The 26,787-nt window shown below is 38.3% G+C and overlaps 1 protein-coding gene across 1 annotated transcript in view; it reads left to right on the forward strand.

Moving 5' to 3' along the window:
• tusc3 (tumor suppressor candidate 3) overlaps positions 1-26,787 on the forward strand; it is a 380,924-nt gene that overhangs the window by 81,922 nt on the left and 272,215 nt on the right. Inside the window, exon 2 of the mRNA XM_059989264.1 lies at positions 3,665-3,834. Coding sequence (XP_059845247.1) covers positions 3,665-3,834 — 170 coding nt within the window. The remainder of the gene's footprint in view (positions 1-3,664; positions 3,835-26,787) is intronic.

Raw genomic sequence — 26,787 nt, forward strand, 5'->3', positions numbered from 1 at the left:
ATTCAAGCAACAGTTTCAGATATATTTATTGGCCATCGGAGCTGATGGAAAAACAGACCAAACCAAAGCTGCAATCTTGCTCCATGTAATTGGAAGTGACACTGTCGAGGTATACAATAATTTTGTCTTTGAAGATGGAGATAATTTCAATATAAAGTTGATAATGTACAGATTTGAAGTACTTAAGCATAATTTAAAGTATGAGTGATACAAATTCTTCATCTGTGTGCAGAAAGCCGCTGAAACAATTGATCAGTATGTTACAGAGTTAAGAAAGCATAGTAGAACATGTGAGTTTGGATTGCTCATTGACTCCCTTATTAAAGATAGACTGGTTTGTGGCATTCAAGATGATGCTGTGAGGGAAGAGCTTTTGCGTGAGCAAGATTTACATTTTGAAAAAGCTTTCGCACTCTGCAGAGCTTCTGAGACCATAATGTTGCAGGCTGAAGAGTTTTTTAGAAACGTAGAAAACCTACAGAACAATACAGGCCCTTTGGCCCACAAAGTTGTGCCAAACATGGCCCTACCTCAGAAATTGCTAGGCTTACCTATAGCCCTCTATTTTTCTAAGCTCCATGTACCCAAGTTGAAAATTACAATGTAAATGCTGTAAAAAAGTGTGAATATATCAAGAAATATAATAATGCATCGACAAAACTGACAGACAGCAAGACGGCATTTGAAAAAATAAGTCATGTGTTCGCTGTGCACGGGAACACAGTCCTTATCAGTGTTTAGCATATGGCAATATTTGCTATAACTGTGGTAAGAATAATAATTTTTCATGCTATTGTAGAAGTAGAAAGAAGGAAAATTAAATGAAACAAGTAAATGCAGTGATTGAAGATGAACATGAAGAATTTTATATAGATGCGCTTAATGAAAATGCTGACATGGACAATATAAAAGCAGTTGCTGCAGTGTCTGAGATGACCAAAGAGGATGCAATTGATGATGTGAGAAAGCAGTGGCAGAAAGAGGTTGCTTCAATGCAAGTGATAATGAAAGTGACACTGAGAAAATATGTGATTCAGTCTAATTACCGACTAGAGCAAAAACGATCACAATGGGCACGGTATAAGCAAGAAGTGAAAGCACAAGTAATGAAATTGAGAAGTTTTATTGAAATGATGAACTCTCAGCATAAAAAAGAGATTACACAGTTAATGAATTAGATGAAGAAAAGAAAATTCGCATTTCATTACAAATGGAAGTGGAAGGAATTAGGAAAGATACAGTCCAAACAGGGAAGCAGATTTCTGAGGAGGATAGCGTGAACTGCTTACCTGAAATTCCAGGTTCTAACCAGGAGTCATGTGAGAGTATACCAAAAAGTTTAGTTGAGATACATGAAGAAAAGCTTAAAGCAGAAAAGAAGAAGAAAAAGAAGAAGCACAAGAAGAATCATGGCACAGATAGTGAAGAGCCAACTCAGAGTTTCAGTTAGCTGATGTAGATTTGTTTATTGGTTAATATTATTATTTGTTTTTCTTTTTAAGGAAAGGAAGATGTGATTCTTCAGAGAATCAGTTAAAGGATACAGATGAGACAAAACATGTAAATAATATAGAGACTTGTTGAATTATGTATTTGTTTTGATTAATGTTGCTCTTTACTTTTTCTTTTTAAGGAAGGAAAGATGTGGTGATCTCACATGCAATGACGGGCCATTTCCTGATTGGACAGCACTGAGCATGTGTGCGTTTTGCCAGAGTATATCAGCATGTGGCGGGGTTAAGATGTATTTGTTCATTTCTGTTAATAAAAGTTCTTTAATTCTTCCAGAATATGGTTCTTTATTATTAACCCACAGAATGTTTAAATAGAAGTAACATAGCACCATCCACTTGGCTTTACCTATCACTTTCTAGCTGGTCCTTCTTCCTCTTTCCCCACATTCGTTTTCTGGCACCTTCCCCCTTCCTTTCCAGTCTTGATGAAGGGTCTCAGAAACGCTGACTGTTTATTCATTTGCATGGATGCTGTTTGACCTGTAGAGTTCCTCCAGCATTTTGTGTGTGTTGCTTTGGCTTTCCAGCATATGTAATATCTCTTGTATATATGACTTGATATTAAATTCAGCAATTTCAGGTAACCAGTCTTTCTTTTATTACTAGATATTTTGGGTTCAGTTTGTTCTTTTGTTATTTTATGCCTCAAACTGCTGGTATCTTAAAGTAATTGTTACCTTGAGGTCCTTGGTCTGCATCATATTATGTACATTCCATCTGTTTTTTCCAACATCAACTCTCTGCAACCTAAAAAAAACGTTTTATATTTGTTTCTATTTTAAGGGATGCTGGGGTGGAGCATTCATCTGAAATGTTGCCTCTTTTTGTCCTCAATTTGCTGTCTGACCTGCTTTGTACTTAAGAAATTTCTTAATTTTGTTCCCATATTTAGCTGCTGGATTGCCAGCATAATTGGAGGAGAATTGCAAGAAGGTTTTACTCTTGCTGGGATCCATCTGGAGTTCAAAATCAGGGCATTATAAGGAAATTTTGGTGATGTGCACAGGAGTCTTGAATTTCTTTATACCTATAGTGCTTGCCAAATTCTTGCCATTTCTCAGCAAATCCCAGCTACCAACTTGCTAGTCAATCTGGTTTTAGTAACCCTCAGTCTTCCTTAGTTTAATAACTGTACATTCGCTGTATTAGTTTATGGTTATCCTTTTGTTTGCAATTTAAAGATGTTTTTAAAACATACCTTTGGACTGAAGACATAATCAACGGAATAATTTTGACACCCTTCTCAAATAATCACAGAGTAAATGATCTAAATTATTGGAAGTACAATGCAGCTAACCATTCTTGAATGACAACCCAAGCTGACTTCTGAAGCAAACTTGTGCAAAATATTGCAAAATCTTGATTTATGTTGATCTTGATAATTCACACTTGGAGTTCCTCAATCATTTCATTCGTTTGGCTGATTTTAGGTGAAATAAACTATAAGTGATAGGTTAACTAAAAAGAAAATAAGGATGTATTTTAAAGAAAGCACAACTGGCAAAGCAGAAAGTTCACATGGAGAGGCGTATGACTCAGGCATTCAGATCTATTTAGAGACAAATGAAATTTAGTTTTATTATTTAAGTGTAGGTGAGGTTGGGACGATCCAAGGATCTAGGTAAATATTCTATTTACCTTGCAGACCTATTAGTCAGCTCTATGGGAGTCCAACTTACGTGTTCCTAGGAGTGCCCAAGCACAGGCTCACCTCAGGATAAAGCTATCCAAAGAAGCATGACTTAAGAATGATGCCATCCAATGCATTCTTCTTGTGGAAATTCCATCAAGATCATTTCATAATTCTGCTGAGCACTCCCTACTCATGATAGGAAGTGCTTAGCAGAATTATATAATACTGTACAAAATAATTGTTATCATGCTTCACAGATGAAAAAATATGGACTCTCATTTGGATAACTGAAATGAGTTGGCTGTTTGCAATTAATGCGCATCTTGCATTTAACAATCTCTTTCATTATTTAAGACGATAGATATTCCTCCTTGGCTTTGTGTTATAAAATGGTTAAATTTCAGAGAGAGAACTAAATACTTCCATTGTTTTGACTTTAATAATTTCCACAGCTAGGCAATTATTTGATGCAGGTGTCTTTATTGCAGTTTTCTCATTATTCCTTATTTAATGTCAGAACCTCCAGGCAGAAAAAGTGGAACAGCTAATGGAATGGAGCTCCAGACGTTCAATTATTCGAATGAATGGTGACAAATTTCGAAGGTTTGTTAAGGCCCCTCCTCGTAATTATTCTGTGATTGTGATGTTCACTGCTCTTCAGCCCCAAAGACAATGTTCTGTCTGCAGGTAAGAAAAAGAAACTTTGTTGCATCACCTACAATAAAAACAGCCAGAATATAAAATATTGGTGAAATAGAAACTTATAAGTATCAATTAATATTCTGCTTCTACCTTCATTTTATAAACAGGATAACACTTGAAGGATATATAATACTGAAAATATGGAAATTAAAATGCATTATTTGGGTCTGCCATATGTAACTGTTAACCAATAAAATGAAATGTTGTGTTCTAGTGTACATTTGGATGTAATTACAATTGCCTTTAGATGTGGTGTAGACTCTTTGATTTCAATTACCTCAGTATATTTCTCATCAAAACTCACGTTTTCTTACTGTATAAACATCTGGGGAAAGATGGCAATGTTTTGCAGCAGCTCACAAAACAACTAAATATTCTACTTGATATATATCTGAACTACAATCACTGCAATCTGTAGTGTGTAATTTCTTTTGAAGCAATGTACTTCTGAACCATCTAAACAAACTGGTGATTTTACAAAACCCTGAAAGATTTTGCAAACTTGAGTCTTGGGAATGCAGGTATAGCACCTTAAAGATGAAGGTTGACTGTCATGGGGTGGAATTTGAGGTAGATTAAAGTATTGAGGCCCAAGAGTGGAAAATGAACTGGTGTTAAACCTCATTACTCTGCCGATGAATGTATTGAGCCAAAGTAAAGTGTCGAGGCTTGAGAGTGGAAAACATTAAATGTTCACTGTCACCTGCCTGTGTTTGACCTGTCTCCCTCCTCACTGCTACGTTCGGGTGGGTGGAGCAACTGTCTTGGGTCCCATACTATCCAATTTGGGGTCTTTCATTTCCCTGAAGCCATTGGATTTCTGCGGGGCAATTTATCCTATTCTATCCAGCCCAGATAGACTGAAAAGACAGGGTGTTGGTCAGGACCAGAGCGGATTTCACTCACTCTCTGCAATGGTCATCTCCATGGTGCCGAGGTTATGAAGACTGCCCCGGCTGCTGTGCGCTTTGCCCACTAACATGATGAACTGATAAGCGAGGCTTTGGGTCTACTCTGGGCTGCTTCGGAGTTTGGATCTGAGGACTCTATTTTGGTTCAGAATGCTGTTGTTCACTTCAATTGTTTGCAAGATTTGTATTTTAACTTTTTTCTTTCTCTTGAGCATTAAGTATTAGTATTTTATTTTTATCTTTTGCTTCTTTAATTGGGTTCTTTCGGGTTTCTTGCTTTGTGGGTTCCTGTGAGCAAGCAAATCTCAAGGTTGTTCAATTTATACATTCTTTGATAATAAATGAATCTTGAATCTTTTGCACATTGTATATTTGTCATTCTTTGTTGTGTATGTTTTTTCATGAATTCTATTTTGTTTATTTATTTTGTGGATATCTGCCTGCAAGAAGGTGACTCTCAGGGTTGTATTTTGTATATAATATTGATAAAGTTTAACTTTGAACTCTGAACATTTTCAGCCGTGAAGTAAAATTAAGAAAACAAAACTCATTCACTATTCATATCAATACAAACTTGATTTTAAGTACCGAATCTAAGTTAATTTTCTGCTAATGGACTAGTTGTACAAATGCATCGATTTGTTCAAAAAGGGTTTCACTTCACTCAAAAATATAACAAACTATGGTCTACAACTAGCCATGATCTCTTTTATTCATTTTTTTATCAGTCAATTTCCCTTATTGATATCTTCTTTTAAATTAATTTCACAATGCTCATCATTCACTGTCAATCATATTTATCTAGAGTAACAATCTGGCTTACGAATCCATCACACCCTACCGGTTTATGTTTTTAGTGAGTCCATTATACAGAAATAGAAACTCTGCCAATGTTCTTAGATTAGTTTTCTTTATACAGCAGGATGTTTGAGAACTGCAGCATTTTTCAGTTAGAATTTCTATAAAATGAACTGATAATATGTAGTAAAATGATTAGTTAATCTCCATTAAAACTGATAGTAATACAATTAGATATCTTTCATATCTGCTTACTGCCCAACTGTTTAAGTGCTTTTAAGCGTTAATAATGGAAATAATTATTTTAATTGAATCTGATGAATTTCAACTATTGAGCAGTGCATTTGAAAAAGTGAATTGACATGTTAATGATTCAGATTTGTACCCTTCATCAAATCTGGTCATTGTTGTGAGAAATGTAGTGCCTGTTTTATTTACAGATTAAAAACTATTTGCTACTTGACTAGCTCAGTTTTTTTTTCCAATGCTTCCTTTTTCAGTTTAATCAGATTTATTATCACTGACGTATAGAAAATAGAACATTGTACAGGACAGTATAGGCCCTTCAGCCCATCAATGTAGTGCTGACTTTTGAAACTACTCCACGTTCAGTCTAATACTTCCCACTCATATAGCCTTCCATTGTACTTTCATCCATGTGCCTTTTTGGCAACATCCTGGTAAATCTCTGCACCTTCTTTGAAGCTTCCACATTCTTCCTTTAACGAGGCAACCAGAACTGAACACAAAACTCCAAGTGAGGTCTAACCAGAGATTTACAGAACTGCAATATTACCTCACAACCCTTGAAGTCATTCTGCCGATTAATAAAAGTTAACACACCATATTGTCTTCCTAACCACCCTAAAATTTGCGTGCCAACTTTGAGGGATCTATGGACTTGGACCCCAAGATCTCTCTGTTCCTCCACACTGCTAAGAAAACTACCATTTTATTTGTATTCTGCCATCAAATTTGACCTTGCAGTCTGCATCACTTCACACTTTCCTGGAGTGAACTCTGCCACTTCTCAGCCCAGCTCTGCATCCTGTCAATGTCATGTTGTAACCTACGACAACCTTTCTATGACAGGGTTGACACAACATCATTGGCCGAAGGGCCTATAGTGTGCAGTACTAAGTTTTGTACCTCCCTTAATTTCAGGACTGCAGAGAGTGGTGTGGAGAGTCCAGCATATCTGTAGTTGCGAACTTTCCGTGATTCAGGACATTTACAAGGACAGGTGTGTAAAAGGACAGGATCATTGGGGACCCGAGTCACCCAACCACAGACTGTTACAGCTGCTACCATCCAGGAAATGGTACCGCAGCATAAAAGCCAGGACCAGCAGGCTCCGGGACAGCTTCTTCCACCAGGCCATCAGACTGATGAGCTTGCACTGGTTTGAGTGTACTCTATATTACATTGACTGTTCTATTTATTATAAATTACTCTGATTGCTCATTGCACATTTAGATGGAGACGTAACATAAAAAAATTTACTCCTTACATATGTGAAGGATGTAAGAAATAAAGTCAATTCAATTCTATTTTCTATTTGTCACCTGCACACTGACTCATCCTTTCTTTCACTTCTTCGTTCAAGTCTCTTATAAAAATTACAAATAGCAGGAGTCCCAGAACGGATTCTTGTGGAACATCACCAATCACAGACCTCCAGGCAGAATATGTTCCATCTACCATCACCTTCTGCCTTCTGTGGGCAAGCCAAATGTAAATCGATGCAACCAAGTTTCCCTTGATCCCATGCCTCCAGATTTTCTGAATGAATCTACATTGTGGGGAATCTTGTTGAACCCCTTACCTTCATTAGCTCCTTCCTGACTACCTTATAGGTTCTGCTAAGATGGTGGCGTGTTCATACACAGCAGCCTCTCTGGGTCCAAACAAAGGTGCATTTGTTTGTCTTTTACATCTTTTTGACAATTGCAAGACACTGCTGGATATTAAGACCACCAAGTATTGCAATTCTACCCCACTAGCTAGTTACTGGATAGCGATGGAGCTGGATTGTTGCGCAGAGTGTTTCAGATAAGAAGACGTCAGTAGCAGTGCGCAGAGGCGGTGTGCACTCCAGTGGATGGTGCAGGATATTTTTGTTGTGGTCGCAATATAGAATACTGTGAGTCCTATTCACTGGTTCATTGGTGAGACTGGCATCAGGGTAGCTGTGTGGTCTCGGTTGTGTCATTGACCAGGCTCTTGTTCATGCCTCGAAGGTGCTAGTTGTGGCGGCCAAGGAAGGAGGTGCCAGAGCTTCCTGGGTGTCACTGAACTCCTTGCTGGGTTGGGGGGCTGGCTTTTCTCATTGGTGCTGATCTCCAGTGCTTGCTCAGTGGGGGACAAGATGGATTGCCTTCGTCTACAGCTGCACTGCACAATGAGGAACTGCTGTGATCTGTTCTTGCAGGAAGGTGACTTCAGGATAACGTCCATGCACCATCAATCACTGTAATGCTCAGGGACTTGGGTCATATTATTATTTGTTTAATTTAATGTGTGTTTTTCTACTATTATGATTATATGTGCTGTATGTGCTATGTGCTGTGTGTGACTGTTACTTCTGTATTTTGCACCTTGGATCCAGAGAAATGCTATGTCATTTGGTTGTATCCATGTGTATTGTTGAACGATAATTAAACTGGAACTTATAACTCTCTTGAGCTCTGTCCAATCCTTGCTTCCTAAGCTTTAAGTATGCTTCCTTCTTCCTCTTGTCTAAATGTTCTACTTCTCTTATCAGCAATGATTCCTTCACCCTACCATCCTTCCCTTGCTTCAATGGGACAAACCTTTCCAGAACTCCATACAAGTGCTCTCTAAACAACCTCCACATAGCTGTTGTACCTTTCCATGAGATTATCTATTTTTTACTTGTACTCCCAAGTTCCTGCCTAATAGCATCATAATTTGCCTTCCCTAATTAAATAGCTTCCCATACCATTTACTCTTATCCCTATCTTAAGTTATCTTAAAAGTTAGTGAGTTGTGATTGCTGTCTCTGGAACCTGTTTTGCAGCAGCCGTATCATGTAAACCAAAAGAAATTACTGTAAGTTAAAATATAAATAAATTGTGTAAATGAGAAATAATGAGGTAGTATTCATGGGTTCATACACTTTTTAGAAATTTGATGGTGGAGGAGAAGAACATATGTGTGCATCTTCAGTCTCTCGTACCTCCTCCCTGATGGTAGTAATGAGAAGAAGGTATGTAAGTCACCATCTTTCGAAGACGTCCTCAATGAAAGGTATGCTTGTGCCTGTGATGAAGCTGGCTGAGTTCACAGTCCTCTGCAACCCCTTTTGAGCATTTGAGCCTCCGAGCCTCCATATCAAGCCTTGATGCAACCAAGTAGAAGGATCTGTAAAAATTGCAGCAGGCTTTGGTGACGTACCACATCTCCTCTGGCTCCTAATGAAGTTGAGCCTCTGGCAAGTGTTCTTTGTGAGTACGTGGATGTGTTGGGCCCAAAATTGATCCTCCAAGATCGTGATGCCCAGAACCTTGAAGCTGCTCACCCTTTCCACCACTGACCCCTGAAGGAGGACTAGGCACTCTCATGACTTCCTTTCCCTGAAGTCGATAAACAATTGCTTAGTTTTGTCAATGCTGAGTGAAAGGTTGCTTTCGAAACACCAGTCAACCAGCTGATCCATCTCACTCTTGTATGCTTCCTCATCGTCATAAATGACTCTGCCAGCAACAGTGGTGTCATCTGAGAATTTATAAATAGCATTTGCACTGTGCCTAACCACACAGTCATGAGTGTAGAAAATGGAGCACTGGGTTAGGAATGCATTCTTGAAATGTTACTGAGTTGATTGTCAGCAAGACGGGGATGTTATTACTGATCTGCACTGACTGTAGTCTTCTACTGAGGAAGTCAAGGACCTAGTTGCAGAAGGAGGTACAGAGGCCCATGTTTTGAAACTTGTTGGTTGGTATTAAGAGAATGATGGTGTTGAATGCTGTTACAATAAAAAACAGCCATCAGACATTGGTATGACTGTTGTCCAGATGGTCCAATGCCAAGTTGAGAGCCACTGAGATTGCATCTACTAAAGACCTGTTGTGGGGGGAAGGCAAATTGCAATGGATTCAGGTACTTGCTCTGGCAGGAGTTAATTCTAGCTATGACAATCTTGCAAAGCACTTAATCACAGTAGATATAGGTGTTACCAGGTGATAGTTACTAAGAATACTCACCCTGTTCTTGGACACTGGTGTGATTGATGCCCTTTTGAAGCAAGTAGAAACCTCCCAAATGTACCAGTGAAGGATTCAAAAGTACCAAGAAAATGTTATCATCGAAATACATATGTGTCTTCATATAGAACCCTGAGATTCATTTTATATATATAGTGACATATACAGTACGTACTTTGATAATAAAATTTATGATGTCCTTTAACATCTAGACAGTGAGTTGGCACAGATTTATAGTATTTTCCCAGGGACGTTGCCAGGGTCTGATGCCTTATGAAAGCTCACCCTTTGATTAACTTGCACTGATTTGAGTTTACTCTATGTTGCATAACTGTTCTATTTATTACATATTATTATATGATTGCTATTATTACTATGATTTCACATTGCACATTTAGACGGAGTCAGAACGTAAAGATTTTTACTCCTCACGTATGTGAAGGATGTAAGAAATAAAGTCAATTCAGTTCAATTCATTGGCCTCCAAAACAGAGTTCACAGATGCTGTGGGGATTTGCACAGGTGAAGTATTATTCTCCCTTTAAAAGAATGTGTAAAAGAGGTTGAGGTTATTGGGAGTGAAGCAGTACACTGTTTATGGTGTTAGGTTTTGCTTTATTTTACGTTTGTTATGCATACAATTGTGTTTCAAACTTCACACAAGGGTCTTTGAGCCCTCCATTTCAGATTTATCTGCAGCCCAGCCCAACCACAATTTAAGTTTCCAGGGGTTCTCCCTCAATCCCTTGGTGGTCTGCAGTCCAGTGTCTGGCAATTTTAAAGATAGAAAGTTTATTTTAACAATTTGAAACAGTGTTGCTTGCTGCATTGTTTGTGGCTGTAGATTTGTCTGAATGGGAATATTTGATGATTGAGAGCTATTGAGAGCTACACACAAAACGTTGGCACTTTATAGATCTTATGCAACTTTAGGATTCTGGTTGTATTTGCCTTGTGCCTTTAACAGAGATTGTTGTCTGGGGATTTCACAAGGAAAATTAATATCATGCCAGAGAAGTTGTTAGGAAAGAAACCACAAACATTGACTGTAGAAGGGTGGAAAGTAGAGAATGATGTGGCTAGTATGAGGATTTTATTGAGTCAGTTTGGAGAACTTGAATCTTTTGGAAAAAGAATGCAATAACATCAACTGAGTATTTGAGTCCATTGACACTTACTATTCACACTGTTTAAGGAAGGAGATAGAAATGTGCTAACAATGAAGGTAGACATGGGATGAAGTTGGCACCTTTCAGAATCTAAACATTAGGCGCAGAGAGAGTAAAAAAGAATGAGTTAAACGCCAACAGAAAAATAAGAAAAATGATAAAACATAACTCCTTGTCTCACGTATAATCTGTGAATGTGATAATCCACAATTTTATTGATCCTTTTCTAGACTAAGGAAGTTGATTAGCATTTCAAAGCCATAAATTATGTAAATAACATAATCCATATAACATGAGTTACCAGCCAAAATGGCTGCACTGAGATTCATTTGTAGCAGCAGGCAAACCTAGGAATTTCATGATAAATCATGGAAAGATTGTTGGCAAACCAGCCATTATTTTTGTTTGGTCTTGGTGATGAATAGGATCTTATGATTTATTTCATTATAAATTGATTTCATTTAACACTAATCATAACATGTGTCATCTTTTCAGGAATTTCTATCTATTATCTGTATAAAGTTTTATTTAAAATTTAGCTGCTTTCTGTATTTAGGATATTACATACTTTTATTCATGGCCTCATGTAAGGTTTGAATTAAAATACAGTTTTATATTACTGTTACCTTGCTTAATAAAGCTAGGCTTATTGAAGTAAAAGTATATGCCTTAAATTCAATTGCTTATGCACTTCTTCATCATTATAAAATAGTTTCTTTTTCTTGCGTAAAACACAATATTGACAATTTTTATTTTGTTTCAAATCACTTTGAATATTTGACCGGGCATTTTCAGTTATGAAATATCCTTATAACCTTGAAGATAGATTTCTGAATATGAAGGGAAACAAGGGATGTTGGAATTTTGCAGGAAAGTGGTGCTCTAGTAAAAGACCAGACATGATCTTCATAAATGGCAGGCTGAGTCAGAATACTCTGCCTACTTATCTTCTTTTATAAGATCACATCATTTCCTGCAAGGTCCATTTGCAGCATTGCAGGAAATATGTTCAGAATAGAGTCACTTTCACTTTTTATCCACAAACTTAGATGAAACCCATTCCTTGCACTCCTCAAAGCTAAACCTGAGCAGTTCACCTCATACTATACCTGAACATTATCCCAAAGTGACTCAAAATTTTAATACTCAGATTTTAACTGTCATATAGAGGAAGTGCACTGTAGATTCACAAGGTTAATTCCTGGGATGTCCAGACTGTCTTACGCAGAGAGGTTAGAGAGACTGGGCTTGTACATGCTGGAATTAAGGAGACTGAGAGGGGATCTGATTGCAACATATAAGATTATTAAGGGATTGGACAAGATAGAGGCAGGAAATATGTTCCAGATGCTGGGAGAGTCCAGTACCAGAGGGCATGGTTTGAGAATAAGGGGTAGGTCAGTTAGGACAGAGTTAAGGAAAAACTTCTTCTCCCAGAGAGCTGTGGGGGTCTGGAATGCACTGCCTCAGAAGGCAGTGGAGGCCAATTCTCTGGATGTTTTCAAGATGGAGCTAGATAAGAATCATAAGGATAGGGGAATCAAGGGATATGGGGACAAGGCAGGAACCGGGTATTGATAGTAGATGATCAGCCATGATCTCAGAACGGCAGTGCAGGCTTGAAGGGCCAAATGGTCTACTTCTGCACCTATTGTCTATTGTCTATTGTCTGTTAAACCCCAGACTTCACAAACCTGCTGTACACACAAAATGCTGGTGGAACACAGCAGGCCAGGCAGCATCTATAGGGAGAAATGCTGTCAACGTTTCAGGCCGAGACCCTTCGTCAGGACTAACCGAAAGGAAAGATAGTAAGAGATTTGAAAGGAGTGGGGGAGGGGGAAATGGGAAATGATAGGTGAAGACCGGAGGGGGTGGAATGAAGCTAAGAGATGGAAAGGTGATTGGCGAAAGTGATACAGAGCTGGAGAAGGGAAAGGATCATGGGACGGGAGGCCTCGGGAGAAAGAAAGGGGGAGGGAGGGAAGGCACCAGAGGGAGATGGAGAACAGGCAGAGTGATGGGCAGAGAGAGAAAAAAAACAAACAACTAAGTATGTCAGGGATGGCGTAAGAAGGGGAAGAGGGGCATTAACGGAAGTTAGAGAAGTCAATGTTCACGCCATCAGGTTGGAGGCTACCCAGCCCATATATAAGGTTTTGTTCCTCCAACCTGAGTTTGGATTCATTTTGACAGTAGAGGAGGCCGTGGATAGACATATCAGAATGGGAATGGGACGTGGAATTAAAATGTGTGGCCACTGGGAGATCCTGCTTTCTCTGGCGGACCGAGCGTAGGTGTTCAGCAAAGTGGTTTCCCAGTCTGTGTCAGGTCTCACCAATATATAAAAGGCCACACCGGGAGCACCGGATGCAGTATACCACACCAGCCAACTCACAGTTGAAGTGTTGCCTCACCTGGAAGGACTGTCTGGGGCCCTGAATGGTGGTGAGGGAGGAAGTGTAAGGGCAGGTGTAGCACTTGTTCCGCTTACAAGAATAAGTGCCAGGAGGGAGATCGGTGGGAAGGGATGGAGGGGACGAGTGGACAAGGGAGTCACGTAGGGAGCGATCCCTGCGGAAAGCAGAAAGGTGGGGGAGGGAAAGATGTGCTTGGTAGTGGGATCCCGTTGGAGGTGGCAGAAGTTACGGAGAATTATACGTATAATCCAACGGGATCCCAATGGGATAAAAGGAGGAATTAATAAATCTTTAAATTTTTTGTAAAATTTGGGCGGAAAACCATCTTCTCCTGGGAATTTATTACTTTGAAGTGATCCTAGGGCTTCTTCGACCTCTTTTAATGTAAAAGACACATCTAATCCCTTCTGTTCTTCCGAATACAATTTTGGGAGCATTATTTGTGATAAAAACCTTTCTACCTCAACAATATCATTTTGTGATTCTGATTGATACAGTTCAGAATAAAAAAAAATTAAGTTTCATTGATTTCTAAAGGTTTATAAGTAGTTTTATTTACACTTGTTCTAATTGCATTTATCGTTTTGAAAGCCTGGTCTGTTTTTAACTGCCAAGCAAGAATCTTGAGTGCTCTTTCACCTAGTTCATAATATCTCTGTTTAGTTCTCATAATTGCATTTTTTGTTTGATATGTCTGAAGTGTGTTATATTTGTAGCTTCTTATTAACAAGTTGTCTTTGTTTTTCTTCTGTCATATATCTTTGAGATTCTTTTTCTAATTTTATAATCTCTTTTTCCAATTGATCTATTTCTACCATATATTCCTTCTTAATTTTAGAAGTATAACTTATTATCTGGCCTCTCAAATATGCCTTCATCGCTTCCCATAATATAAATTCATCATCAACTGAATGTGAGTTTGTATCTAAAAAAATTGAATGTTTTTTCATAAAATCACAAAAATCTTGACATTTTAATAATATTGAATTAAATCCCATCTGTAAATCGATTCCTCCTTATCCATCATTATCATTGTCATTGTCAAGGGGGAATGGTCTGATAATATTCTTGCTTTATATTCCATATTTTTCACTTTGTCTTGAATATTCGCTGATAGTAGGAAAAAACCTATCCTTGAATAAGTCTTATGTCTATTTGAATAAAATGAATAATCTCTTTCTCTTGGGTTAATTCTTCTCCATATATCAATCAAATTTAAATCTTTCATCAATGATAAAGTTAATTTTGCTACTTTTGGTTTTGTAACAACCTTTGTTGACCAATCTAAACCTGGGTCTAGACAAAAGTTAAAGTCTCCACCTATTAATATTTTATCATGTGCGTCAGCCAAATTCAAAAAAGCCTCGTATAAATTTTACATTGTTTTCATCTGGTGCATAAATATTCATAAGAGTCCATAGTTCTGAAAAGATTTGACAATGTATAATTACATATCTTCCCGCAGAATCAATTAATGCATTTTGTATTTTAATTGGTAAAGTTTTGTTAATCAAAATTGCAACTCCCCTCACTTTTGAATTAAATGAAGCTGCAATAACATTTCCGACCCAATCTCTCTTTAATTGCTGATGTTCTATCTCTGTTAAATGTGTTTCTTGTATAAAAGCTATATCTATTTTCATTTTCTTAATGTATGTTAAAATTCTTTTTCTTTTCACTGGTTCATTAAGCCCATTAACATTAAAACTTTAAAAATTAATTAAATTAGTCATTATTTTTAATGGGGTTACTCCAATCTATAATAATACATAATATTTCAACTCTCATAGTGCCTTGGGAATTATTTTAAAATTCTCCATGTTGCTATGTGTCTCCCCTCTGATCATCCAGGCAAAGAAAGAAAGATAAAAGAAAAATAGATTATAAAGAAAAAAAAACAACAAAAAAACCCCTGCTAATATTGTGAATGGAAAAAAACACATTACCCCCCTCCGTTGTGCGGGTCATGGCAAATGCCATGATTACACATGTGAATCCTGTAGCGATCGATCCAAAGTTCCCCCAGCTCCCGTGTAGCATGAAAAAAGTATATGTAAAAGAAGAAAAAATAATATCACTACTCTCAATTAATATTTCTCAAATTTCTCCCCCTGTATCATATAATTAAAAGTATATTTAAATATTCTTCTGTCCTTAATGTCCATCAACTCACTTCACTGTCCCCGTCTTCATCTTTAATCTGTTTCACTTTTAAATCTTTGCTGTGTCTAGCGAATATTTGGGAGTTCTTGTGCAAACTCCTCTGCATCCCGATGATCCGAAAAAAATCTTCTTTTTCCGTCATCCAAAAAAATTATCAGTGTTGCCAGATGGTGCAATATAAATTTATACCCCTTTTCCCATAAAACTTTTTTCGCTGGATTAAATTCCTTCTTTCTCTTCAAAAGGTCATAACTTGTATCAGGATAGAAAAGAACTGCTTTCCCTTCTATCATCAATGGCTCATTTCTCTTTCTGGCACATTGGGCAGCCGCCTTCAGGATCTTTTCTTTACCTTGATATCTTAAGCATTTTATCAAGATTGATCGTTGGTTTTGATCAGGTTGAGGTTTTGGTCATAAGGCTCTGTGGGCCCTTTCGGTTTCAATCAACTGGGTTCCCTCCTCCATTTCCAAATTTTCTGGGATCCATTTTTGAAAAAAAATTATTGGATCCTCTCTCTCTATCCCTTCTTTAAGACCAACAATTTTAATATTATTTTGTCTACTAAAATTTTCAAGCTCGTCTATTTTTTCCAACAGTCGTTTTCTTTCTGATGTCCAGGCAAGAATATTATCTTCCATTTTATTCACTCTTACAATAGTGTCTCCCGTTATTTCTTCCAACTTTTTAACTTTCTTGTCCATTTTCTTCTGTTTTTTCACCATTTTATCAAACATAGTCTTCATATTTTTAATATCTTCTTTTATTATTTTTAATGTTTTTAATTCTTTTAATTCATGCATTATTTGCACCAAAGCTTTTCTTATGTCTCCAGAAGATCTTCCACCTCCAACCTCTTCCTGTTGTTCTTCTTTTGCCTCCTTATCTTCTTCTGTGTGTTCAGAGAATCTGAATCCACCTCGGATTCATTTTCACTTTCACTTCCAATCGTAGCTGGGATTTGTAGTTCAAATTGCTCATGTTTGCATATGCCCCTTCCTTCGCGCATGTGCAGTTCCTGTTGTTCCTTCTTGGAGACTGTTAATGTTGCCGCCAATTCCTGTTCTGTATCGCCGGAGCTAAGATGCACTTGAGTCCCAGGCTCCTTCATGGTGGCTGGCCCAGTTTGTACTGTCTTCAAAGTAGTCATTTTCTTCTGCGTCTGTTTAGGAGGCATACCTAAGGAAAATCCTGAGTAGTTTAGACATAGATTTTAGAAAATATTTACTAACTTTTCTTCACTTAAACATAAATTTATTAGTTTTTTACGGGAGAGCTGGATTTCCACGTCTTGATCCTACATCATCACGTGACGTCCCCATGTTTGCTCTTTAAACAAACCTGCTGTACATTGTTTCCTTGTGTCCCTGCACACTGAATTCAATTTTTTCAATCAACAATCACTCCAAGAGCTTACTTTTTTCCTATCTTAACTACTCTGTGAACTTTTCTAATCCTATCTGAGCACCGTAATCTTTATCTTACTCTACATTATTTTGCTTAGACTTCTCTCTGCTCAATTCTCATTTATATTTTGCTTCTCTCTGTGATTTTCCCAAATTTTCTCTGGCTAGCAATATTTACATTCACCTATCACAAGAAAAAGCTGATCTGTTGTTAATTGTTACATGTACATGATCAGATAATCACTGAAAAGCAGATACCACCGAAATATTCAAGGGTAAATCAAACCTATTGATGTTTGTAATTAAATAGAATAGGTTAATCTAAGCAGAAATTCTATTCCTTGAATTAGTTTAGAAACTTTAGACAATGAGAATAATTCTTCCTTATATAGCAAAGCCTTCGTTAAACCAAACATTAATGCATATTCTCTCTAACTGGCAAGTACAACTGATAATAACTTTAATCATGCTGCAATAAAATATATGATGAGTAGCCCTGCTCATCTTGGCTGAGGTATATATAGCAATAGAAGTTGGAGGCAGATAATGGGACTGGATTGAACACTAATTCAAAGCTTGTTAAATGTGAAAAGCAGCTCATAAAATAGTAGCAACAATCTTGGGACCAGCCACAGGGTAAATAAATATTAAAATATTAGAGCTCTGTAGATAATTGGAAAACATGGAACATTTTGATAGAAGGCTACTTAAATATTAATTTAACTTAGATAAGTCTTGATGAAATCGGTCCTTATTTGTTCTGCTTAAGTTAACAAGTTAAATTGCAAAATTTGCTGTTGGCAAAATACGATTTAAAACCACTTCAACAGACACAAAATGCTGGAGGAACTCAGTACTCCAGGCAGCATTCCCCATTCCCTTTTTTCTCTCTGTGTTCCTCCCCCTTTTCTTTCTTTAATTACCTTCTGACCTCTCCTATCAGGTACTGACTTCTCCAGCTCTGTATCTCTTTCACCAATTAAATCCCCAGCTCTTTACTTCACCCTTCCCCACCCCCCTCATTTTTTCTCTCCCCTACTCCCACCTTCTAATTCTGACTCCTCGTCTTTTTTTCCTCCTGCCTTGATGAAGGGTCTCAGCCTGAAATGTTGACTATGTTTCTTTTCCTGCCTGGCCTGCTGAGTTCTTCCAGCATTTTGTGTGGTTACTTGGATTTCCAGCATCTGCAGATTTTCTCTTGTTTGTGAAACACTTCACTTCCTAGTGGCTGGTTAAATACTTCATCATTTGAAGAAAATTAATTTAACAAAAGATTTTTATACCATGTTGCAGCAATATTCTAGGAGTTCTTGACTTTTTATGTTCCAATTGTGTTTTCTAGGAAAAATTCTGTATAATTTATGTTTTCTTTTGAATTATGTTTATATGATGGTACGAGCCTGTGATGCTGTTTCAAGTTTTTCATTGCTCCTGTGCATACATGTGCTTGTGCATATGACACAAAACTCAGTTTTGACTTTGACTTCAGTATGATTAAAGAAGAGAGGTTACACTTATTTGTATCAGGAAATTAGCATATAATAATAATAAATGTTACATTCTAACATTTCTTACATACAGTAAATCAAGAAAGCATTTTTATATTGTTATCAACCACAGCAGGTTTTCGACATACAATGTCATATTTCACTTGAGGGGTTAGGAAGTTCTTATGGTACAAAAGTATGTGAAATTCACATACTTAGGAAGTGCTGTGACCAACGTCAACTTATCAGACTGGAAGTTGGGAGGAGAATTCAATCAGCTACAAAAGTCTTTGGTGCTTTGCAGAAGCGACTTTGGTCTCACCACGACATTAAAATGGCAACTAAAGTGAAAGTGGATAACACAGCTATTTTACCATCTCTGCTGTATTCAGCTGAAATGATGACATTGTATCAGAAGTACATCAAGAAATTGACCAAGAGACAACTCAGGCATTTTCACCAAATGTTACACATCAAGTGGCAAGAGAGGGTACCAGATGTGGAGGTGCTCAAACATGCTGGTACAGTCAGCTCAGACTCACTCATCAGCATCATGTCACAAGAATGAGCGATGATTGTTTACTCAAAGCTGTTTAATATGGCGAGCTACATGAAGGAAAGAGCATGGTGGTCAGAAGCTGCGTTACATAGACGTGCTGAAATGCCATATGAAGAACACTGACATAAATGTCAACACCTGGGAGAAAGATGTTTTGGACAGAAGAACTTGGCGCTGCATTGTCAAGAAGTCAATCCCAGCTATTGAGGAGAAAAGGCAGAAGAAATATGAAGCAGGTCATGAACACAAACATTCGGTGCTAGACCAGTCAAATCACAAATGCAACCGATGTGGGAGACAGTCCTGATCCAATGCCCATAAACGTGTCTGCAGAGTCTAAACTCTCAGCACAGTCAACATCGAAATCGATGGACAGCCGAAGAAGAAAATGGTACAAAAGCAATCATTGAACATGAGATAGATGCAAAATTAGAATATGCAAAACTTTCACCAAAGAGAGAAGTTTTAACTCAAAATGAGGACAGTTCCTTCCCTCTCACTGCCACCTTCAACAAATTCTACTCAACCTCCTGAGCTCCCCCAATAAGTTATTTGTTGTTGCAAATCCAGCATCTGCATTCTCTACTTTCTCCAAGCAGTAATGAAATTAAATAAGGTAGAAGTTCTGCTGGATATTTGCTATTAACCTTGCAACTTCTTTTGATATCTGAAGACTGTAGCAGCCATAGCAAAATTCATGGTTAACCGACTGAAGAGATGCAGTTGACCTGTGTATTTTAGTTCAGATTTGTGACACCTGCTGCATTTTATTTTTGAAATCTTATTTAATTTTTGCTCTCGTGTAATCCTTCAGGGTCAAAGGTGAATTGCTTCAACTTGAGTGCTATAGGTTCTGGAGTAACTGAAAATTCCTACACAGAATCCACAAAGTCCCTCATCAGAGGGTGGTGAATCTGTGGAATTTGTTGCCACGGGTGGCAGTGGAGGCCAAGTCATTGGGTGTATTTAAGGCAGAGATTGATAGGTATCTGAGTAGCCAGGGCATCAAAGCTTATGGTGAGAAGGTGGGGGAGTGGGACTAAATGGGAGAATGGATCAGCTCATGATAAAATGGCGGAGCAGACTCAATGGGCCGAATGGCCGACTTCTGCTCGTTTGTCTTATGGTCTAAATGGGACAGGTTGTGATTAATGAAGCAGGTGAATTGGGATGTTGTATATTCTATTTTTAGTTTATCCATTGATCCTTGTGTTCAATTCATAGAGATTATAGTAGCTCAGTGCCTTCCCATGTGATTCCTCTTCATTTTAAATAATATGACTGAGTCACCAATAATATTATACATCTTATTGATTCCTCTTACAGTGCAGAGGCTTGCTCCAAAAGTCTGTTACTAATGACATGATATATTGACCAGTTCTGGTTAAGCATGACCAGAGTGTTGATGATGGGAGAATTGGCCTGAGAGATGATGGTGTTAGTTAATATGGTAGTTTTTTTTTATGTGGACATGGTGTTGGTAGTATTATCTAGTGTTTTGAAGTGACCACTGAAGCTTTACTAAGATTGAAATCTATGGGAGAGCTCTATTCACTGCTGCTCAGTAAACGATGAGCTTGGTGCCAGATTTAATAAATTTGTTTTTGAGAATCCTTCTCAACTGGATGAAACCTGAGTTGGAATACTGATGATGAATGTTTGCTTTTATTCAATGATTCCTCACATTACAGAAAATTAATCTTACCATGGATCTTGATTTCAGATTCAGTATTGGGTTTATTGTCAATGACATACAGGAACATATGTTGTGGAGGAGTACTCTTAGTGCAAAATTATTTTGCACCTGAGAAGAGTAGAACATATTATTGATCTTAGAAATGTCTTGCTCATGACCATCTCAAGAAAGGAGATAGTTAATTGGAATTCTTCCTGTTTTTTCTGCTCAAAATGGTTCTCCTCAACTGATTTCTTCCTTATAATTATGAAGATATTGATAAGGTAAATATAAGAAAATTCCTTCTATTCGAATCCAAAAGAAGAATATATAAGAAAGACAGTTGGGAATAAATCCAATCAGAAACTTCAGTATTTAGAAGTTGGTGAGAATATAGAATTCTCTTCTGCATATAGATGTTGAGATGATTATTATTGATACATTTTTGTTTCCATGAATGGTACAATATGAAGATTAAGCCTATTTTTAAAAAAATATTGTAGACACTATGTAGATGGGAAACATTGAGGTATAGGTGGGAAGTTAGAACACACTGAAGATGAATGTGTGAGATTAGTTTATTGTATTAGTTATGCTGGCTGTATTGGGACAAATACAAATGGAAATGGAGAAGATAGCAATTACTGCCAGAAATAATTCTTCAGTGCCATCAAAGGGAGAAAGTTGACTGCCGAGTGCTACATGTTCTCACCACAATCAGAATATTCCATTACTCCTTCCAAAAAATAAACTGCTTCCAAAGTTCCTATGGCTGTGTTACAGATCCCAATTTAAGTTTGTAAAAGCATTGAGGGAATTCCAGAGCTTGGGCTCTTTGCTTGTTGTATCGTTGTTTCGTACAACATTTAAGTCCACAGGAATGGAATGAAGCCTTGTTTTTAATATGCAGATTGCATTGATAGTGAAACACAGAAAATTGTAATGAGTAAATCCAGGGTTATCCTCATAGTTTTCTTATTACAATTTCCCCCTTTAATCCCAAAATATTTAACGTTGAGGGATCACTCTAACAGCATAGTGAATCTTATTTTTCTATCACATAAAATGTATACATATGTAACATATAAAGTCACCAAAACTAACATCAAAACAAACAATACAATTACTGAATGTCTAGTTTCAATAAAATATAGATATTACTGCATCAACCCTTGAAAATATCCCACCAGCTGAGGACTTTAAGGTCTATCTCTACCATAGGCATTTGGGGTAATTCTTCCCAAACTTAAGACATTTTAACATCCTCCCTTTGCAGATCCTTGGTAATATAATTTAATTTTTTGGTTAACTTTTCAAAAATTCTTATAACTACTTCCTTTTTACCTCCAAGAACTCTGGTGATAAAGATAAAAGTTCCACTTTGTTCATGACGTTGGATAAGTCTGTTGAGACATACTAATATATTTGTATTGTGGTTTGGTAAAATATCCATCTTCCCAGTGAACAACTTACAGAGATGACTAACATGCACGTTATTTTTGATTGTAGAATATCATCGTTTAGTTCCTAAAAATTCTTTGCCGCATTCACATACCCTGAAGTGTGATTTGTACAGGAGTTTGGATTAGGCAGCATTTGGGAGCACAGTCATCCAACTTTCTCAATACTTAACTGTACAGTGATGCTAGTACACTGTACACTTCATTCTATTTCCAGATATCATAGACAGCCGCATAGAGCCTTGCGCAGTCTTCAGTAATGCTCAATGACTACAGAACCATCCTGCTTTACCTTTTCATTTCCCTTTCCTCTATAGGGTTTCCATAATACAAAGGCTTGTAACTCCATATTTGGACATGGCCAAATTTAACTATATGTAGCCTGGGGGAAGTACGCGCACACACACACACACTTTTTGGGTCTTTAATTCCTTTATCTGTTTTACATATTTTAACACTTACTTACCTTCCAAACACATATAGATTAGACCTTGAAATGAGTTCTCCTCACTAACGCTACTTGAACAGAGATTAACACATTCACTTTACTCTATTCACATTCGGTCATGAAACAATAAAGAAAGACAAATAAACTTTTACAAGAAGTTTGACAATATATTGCCTTGTAGTTAAATTACTAAAAAGGCTAACCTAGTAGGCTGATTAAGGAACTCGCAACCATGCTATTCCAGCGTTGATCAATTTTACGCATGGAAATCTAAAGCATCTCCATGTAAAACATATTAAATTATTGATATTCTAGACTTACAAAGAAGTATAAATGAATTTACATGAATATTATTAAATATTGTTCACCTTTCCTCACCAAACCTGGGAAAAGCATTCGAATGTCATTCTTTCTAGATAGAACATGACTCTTCGTTCTACTCCACGCATGCAAAATAACTTCAGTATTTTCTCTTAAAGGCATGGACAGCTATTTTAGCATTACCAAGGTGAATACATAAGTGCACTTTAACAATAAGAAAAATGATATTCAGCAGTCACCTGGTTACATTCTCCCCTGCATATCAGTAAGCATCCTTGATTACTTGCTCACTTTAAAAGTATCCCTTTAACTGCTTCTCTGAATAAAACTGAACTTAGCGTAGCCAGTATTTGTGACGTTGCTGCAGGATTTATGAAGGTCACATTTGAACTGACCTTTGCTCGTGATGTGGATCAGAGTGCGGTCCAGCATTTACTCTTTTACTCCTGCGGGGTGCTGCAGCAGGAGGACTACCAACATCAGACCCTGTATCAGCTGTCACAGGCACTGTAGGCTCAGTCCCATACATTTTACTGTCAAGGCTAGGGTCGGGATTATGTATATCCTGTTTTGACACATCTTCTCCCAATATCACCATTCTCTGAATCCTCAGAATCCGACTCATGTCCCAGTGGAGAGCTAGCCTGAATTACAGGAGTGTGCAGTCTCCTTTGACGAACTGGGTGGGAAAGTTCTTACAGGGCCTGATGTCTACCCTGTTTACCCTCTTGATAGGCTCTCCCTCCAAAGGTTCCACAGTGTATTTGTTGTCTAGCACTTCTACCACCCTGTAGACAGTTGATTTCCAAGCATCCTGGATCTTATTATGACCTAATGTCCTGTTCCTGAGGTAAACTAGCGCATTTACGTCAATCTTTGGACAATGAATTTTATCCTCCTGTAAGGCAATACATTCTGTTCAGAGTATTCTTTTGCTCTGGCATGAGCATCACTCAGTTGTTTATGGTTTATGGCTAACCAGTCATATTTCCTGTCTACAGACTGTTCCTGCCCCAGCAGAGTGGGGATCAACACCAGACAGTAGGTAATAAGGGGAATATCTGGTGGTTGCGTGGGGCGTCAAATTATACACATACGTTAACATGGGTAAATGCTCTGCCCACCTGTGTTTCTTTTCTGGAGGCAACATATGCAACAAATCACACATCGTCCTGTTGAAACGCTCACATTGAGTGTTGCCAGTAGGATGATGGGGCGTAGTATGACTTTCCTTTATCCCGTACAGTTTGCAAAGCTCAGTTATGACTTCACTTTCAAAGTTACAGCCCTGGTCTCAGGAACACCGTACTTCATAAACCATTCCCTCAAGAGTACCTTTGCTGTGGTATCTGAGTTGGGAATGCGTGGGTGAACTTTGTAAAAACATCTGTGACTACTACTCACTCCCATCAGCTGCCGGCTCAGGCACAGTGAAATCTATAGCGACAACTTCGAGCAGCTGAAAAGCAAGAAGTGATTTCATGTGTGGAGGGGGGGGATGGATCTTAGGGTGTGGCATTTTAGTTAACACATAACGCAGACAATTTTCGATCCACCTTCTTGTGTATGTGATGCACCATCAATAACTCTCTCTGAGATGTGAAGGCGAGATATCAGCTTTTATTGACTGGAAGAAAGAACAAGCAGTAGTTGACCACCATACTACATCCTGGAGACTGAGGGCCGGGCTCAGGCCTCAATCGCCTTTATACAGGGGTCTGTGGGAGGAGCCACAGGAGCAGTCAGCGGGGGGGGGGGGGCGTGTCCAGACAGGTATATGTAGTTCACCACAGTATGCCCACCCAGAAACATCTGCTTCTCAACAAGTGCAGAGTACGCTGTTTACCTTGATGGCCCACAAAGTCATGTACATACCCTAACACTTTACTCCTCAAGCTGGTAGGTAGCAGAAGCCGATAATACTCCCCGTACTTCTCATCCTCAACTACCCGATACAGTAACCCCTTACACTCCCTGATACTGTCCCAGTGCTTTAACAGAGAGAAAACAGGTTTAGGCCGAGCTTTACCTTCTTTGCCATTCAGCCTTCTTTATTTGTCCCATAGGTTTCTGAAGAGACAAAGCACAGGATCTTGCTGTTGAAAAGTGTGCAAGTCTTCATTAGAGTAACCTGGGAGGGCTGGGTGTTCCCTTGTATCAGACCACTTACATCACTAATACTAGCTTCAAGAGCTCGAATTTGCTTAAGCTTATGGCTGTTAAGACCTGCAGTAACTAGTGCCAGGTCAAGGGCAGTGCCACGATTGATCAGACCAATTACTATCAAACTCAGCATCCTCTGAGATAGGCTCAGGCTCCCCTGCAACTGGTTACCCAGAGAGAGCATCAGCCACAGTATTGCTCCAGCCTGGATGATACTGAATATCAGAGTCAAACATTGACACTGTGAGATCCATCTCTGCTCAATTGCTCCCAACCTGACATTTTTCAAGGGGGATAACAAATTTTTGTCAGTTGTTGTGGTGAACTTTGAACCCAATAAGTAACCACAAAACTTCTTTACTATAGTCTACTTAAGTGCAGGCAGGTCTAATTTCATGCTGCTATAATTCCTATCATTCTTTTCAGCATTTCTCAATCGTTGGCTTGCATATACAATAACCCACTTTGCCTCTCCCTTTTGCTGGTATAAAACAGCTCCTAGTCCATGACTGCTTGCATCGGTCCCTACTATGAAAGGGTGTGTGAAATCGGCAAAGCCAAGGATAGGTGAACTGGTCAGTTTCTCTTTCAGGAAGTCAAAGGCAGTTTGATATTCTTCCATCCAAGTCTGTTTTAACAGCTGGTTGTTTTACAAGGATTCCCTGCACCAAGACACAAATTCACTACTTCATGCAGTGGACCTGCAATCTTTGAGAATCCCCGAATGAACTGTCTATAATTACTACAAAAGCCAAGAATTGATCTTAAGTCTTTGGCGCATGAGTGATTCTGCAGATGCTGGAAATAAATAAAAACACAAAATGCTGGCAGAACTCAGCAGGCCAGACAGCATCTATGGGAGGAGCTAGTTCCTCCTGATGAAGGGTTTTGATCTGAAACGTCGTCACTACATCCTCCCATAGATGCTGTCTGGCCTGCTGATTTCTGCCAGCATTTTGTGTTTTTATCTTAAGTCTTTGACTGTAGATGGTACTGGCCATTGCTGAACAGCTGAGACCTTCTTAGGATCTGTGCCTAACCCCTTGGCTGATACCTGGTGCCCTAAGAACTTTACCTCTTACTGCAGAAAATGACATATTTCCAATTTCACCTTCAGACCAGTCTCCTTGAGACACTGAAGCACAGTGTCAAGCCTCTCCAAGTGTTCCTGGAAAGCCGGCGAATACACCAAACTATCATCCAGATACAGCGGTATAGTTTGGAAGACTAAATCACTCTTGAGTCTTTGAAAAATTGCTGACCCATTGCAGACCCCAACTGACAAGCGAAGATATTCATATAAATCAAATGGGTCGAAACAGTAGTCTTATGCCTATCACGCTCCTCGACCGCCACTTAGTGATAACCACTTGCAAGGTCTATCATTGAGAAAAACTGCGCTCCCCGCAGAGCATCAAAACTGTCATCAATACATGGGAGCAGGAACACGTCCTTTTTAGTCTTAATATTCAGTCACAGATAATCTACACACAGTGTTATGCTAGCATCGGCCTTCTGTACCAACATTACAGGTGAGGCACATGCACTATTGCTCTCTTGAATCACACCCTTCTTCAACAACTTTGAGATGTGCTCTTTCACTTAACTGTACTGATTTGGTGGAAGGCGAGCATGTAGATGTGAAACAGCTCATCATCAATTAAATGAATTTCATGCTTGAGCTTGTCATTGTACCCAAGGTCTTCATCTTCAACAGATACTTAGCCAG

This window comes from Hypanus sabinus, chromosome 14 (genome assembly GCF_030144855.1).
Source record: "Hypanus sabinus isolate sHypSab1 chromosome 14, sHypSab1.hap1, whole genome shotgun sequence".
Lineage (NCBI taxonomy): Eukaryota > Metazoa > Chordata > Chondrichthyes > Myliobatiformes > Dasyatidae > Hypanus > Hypanus sabinus.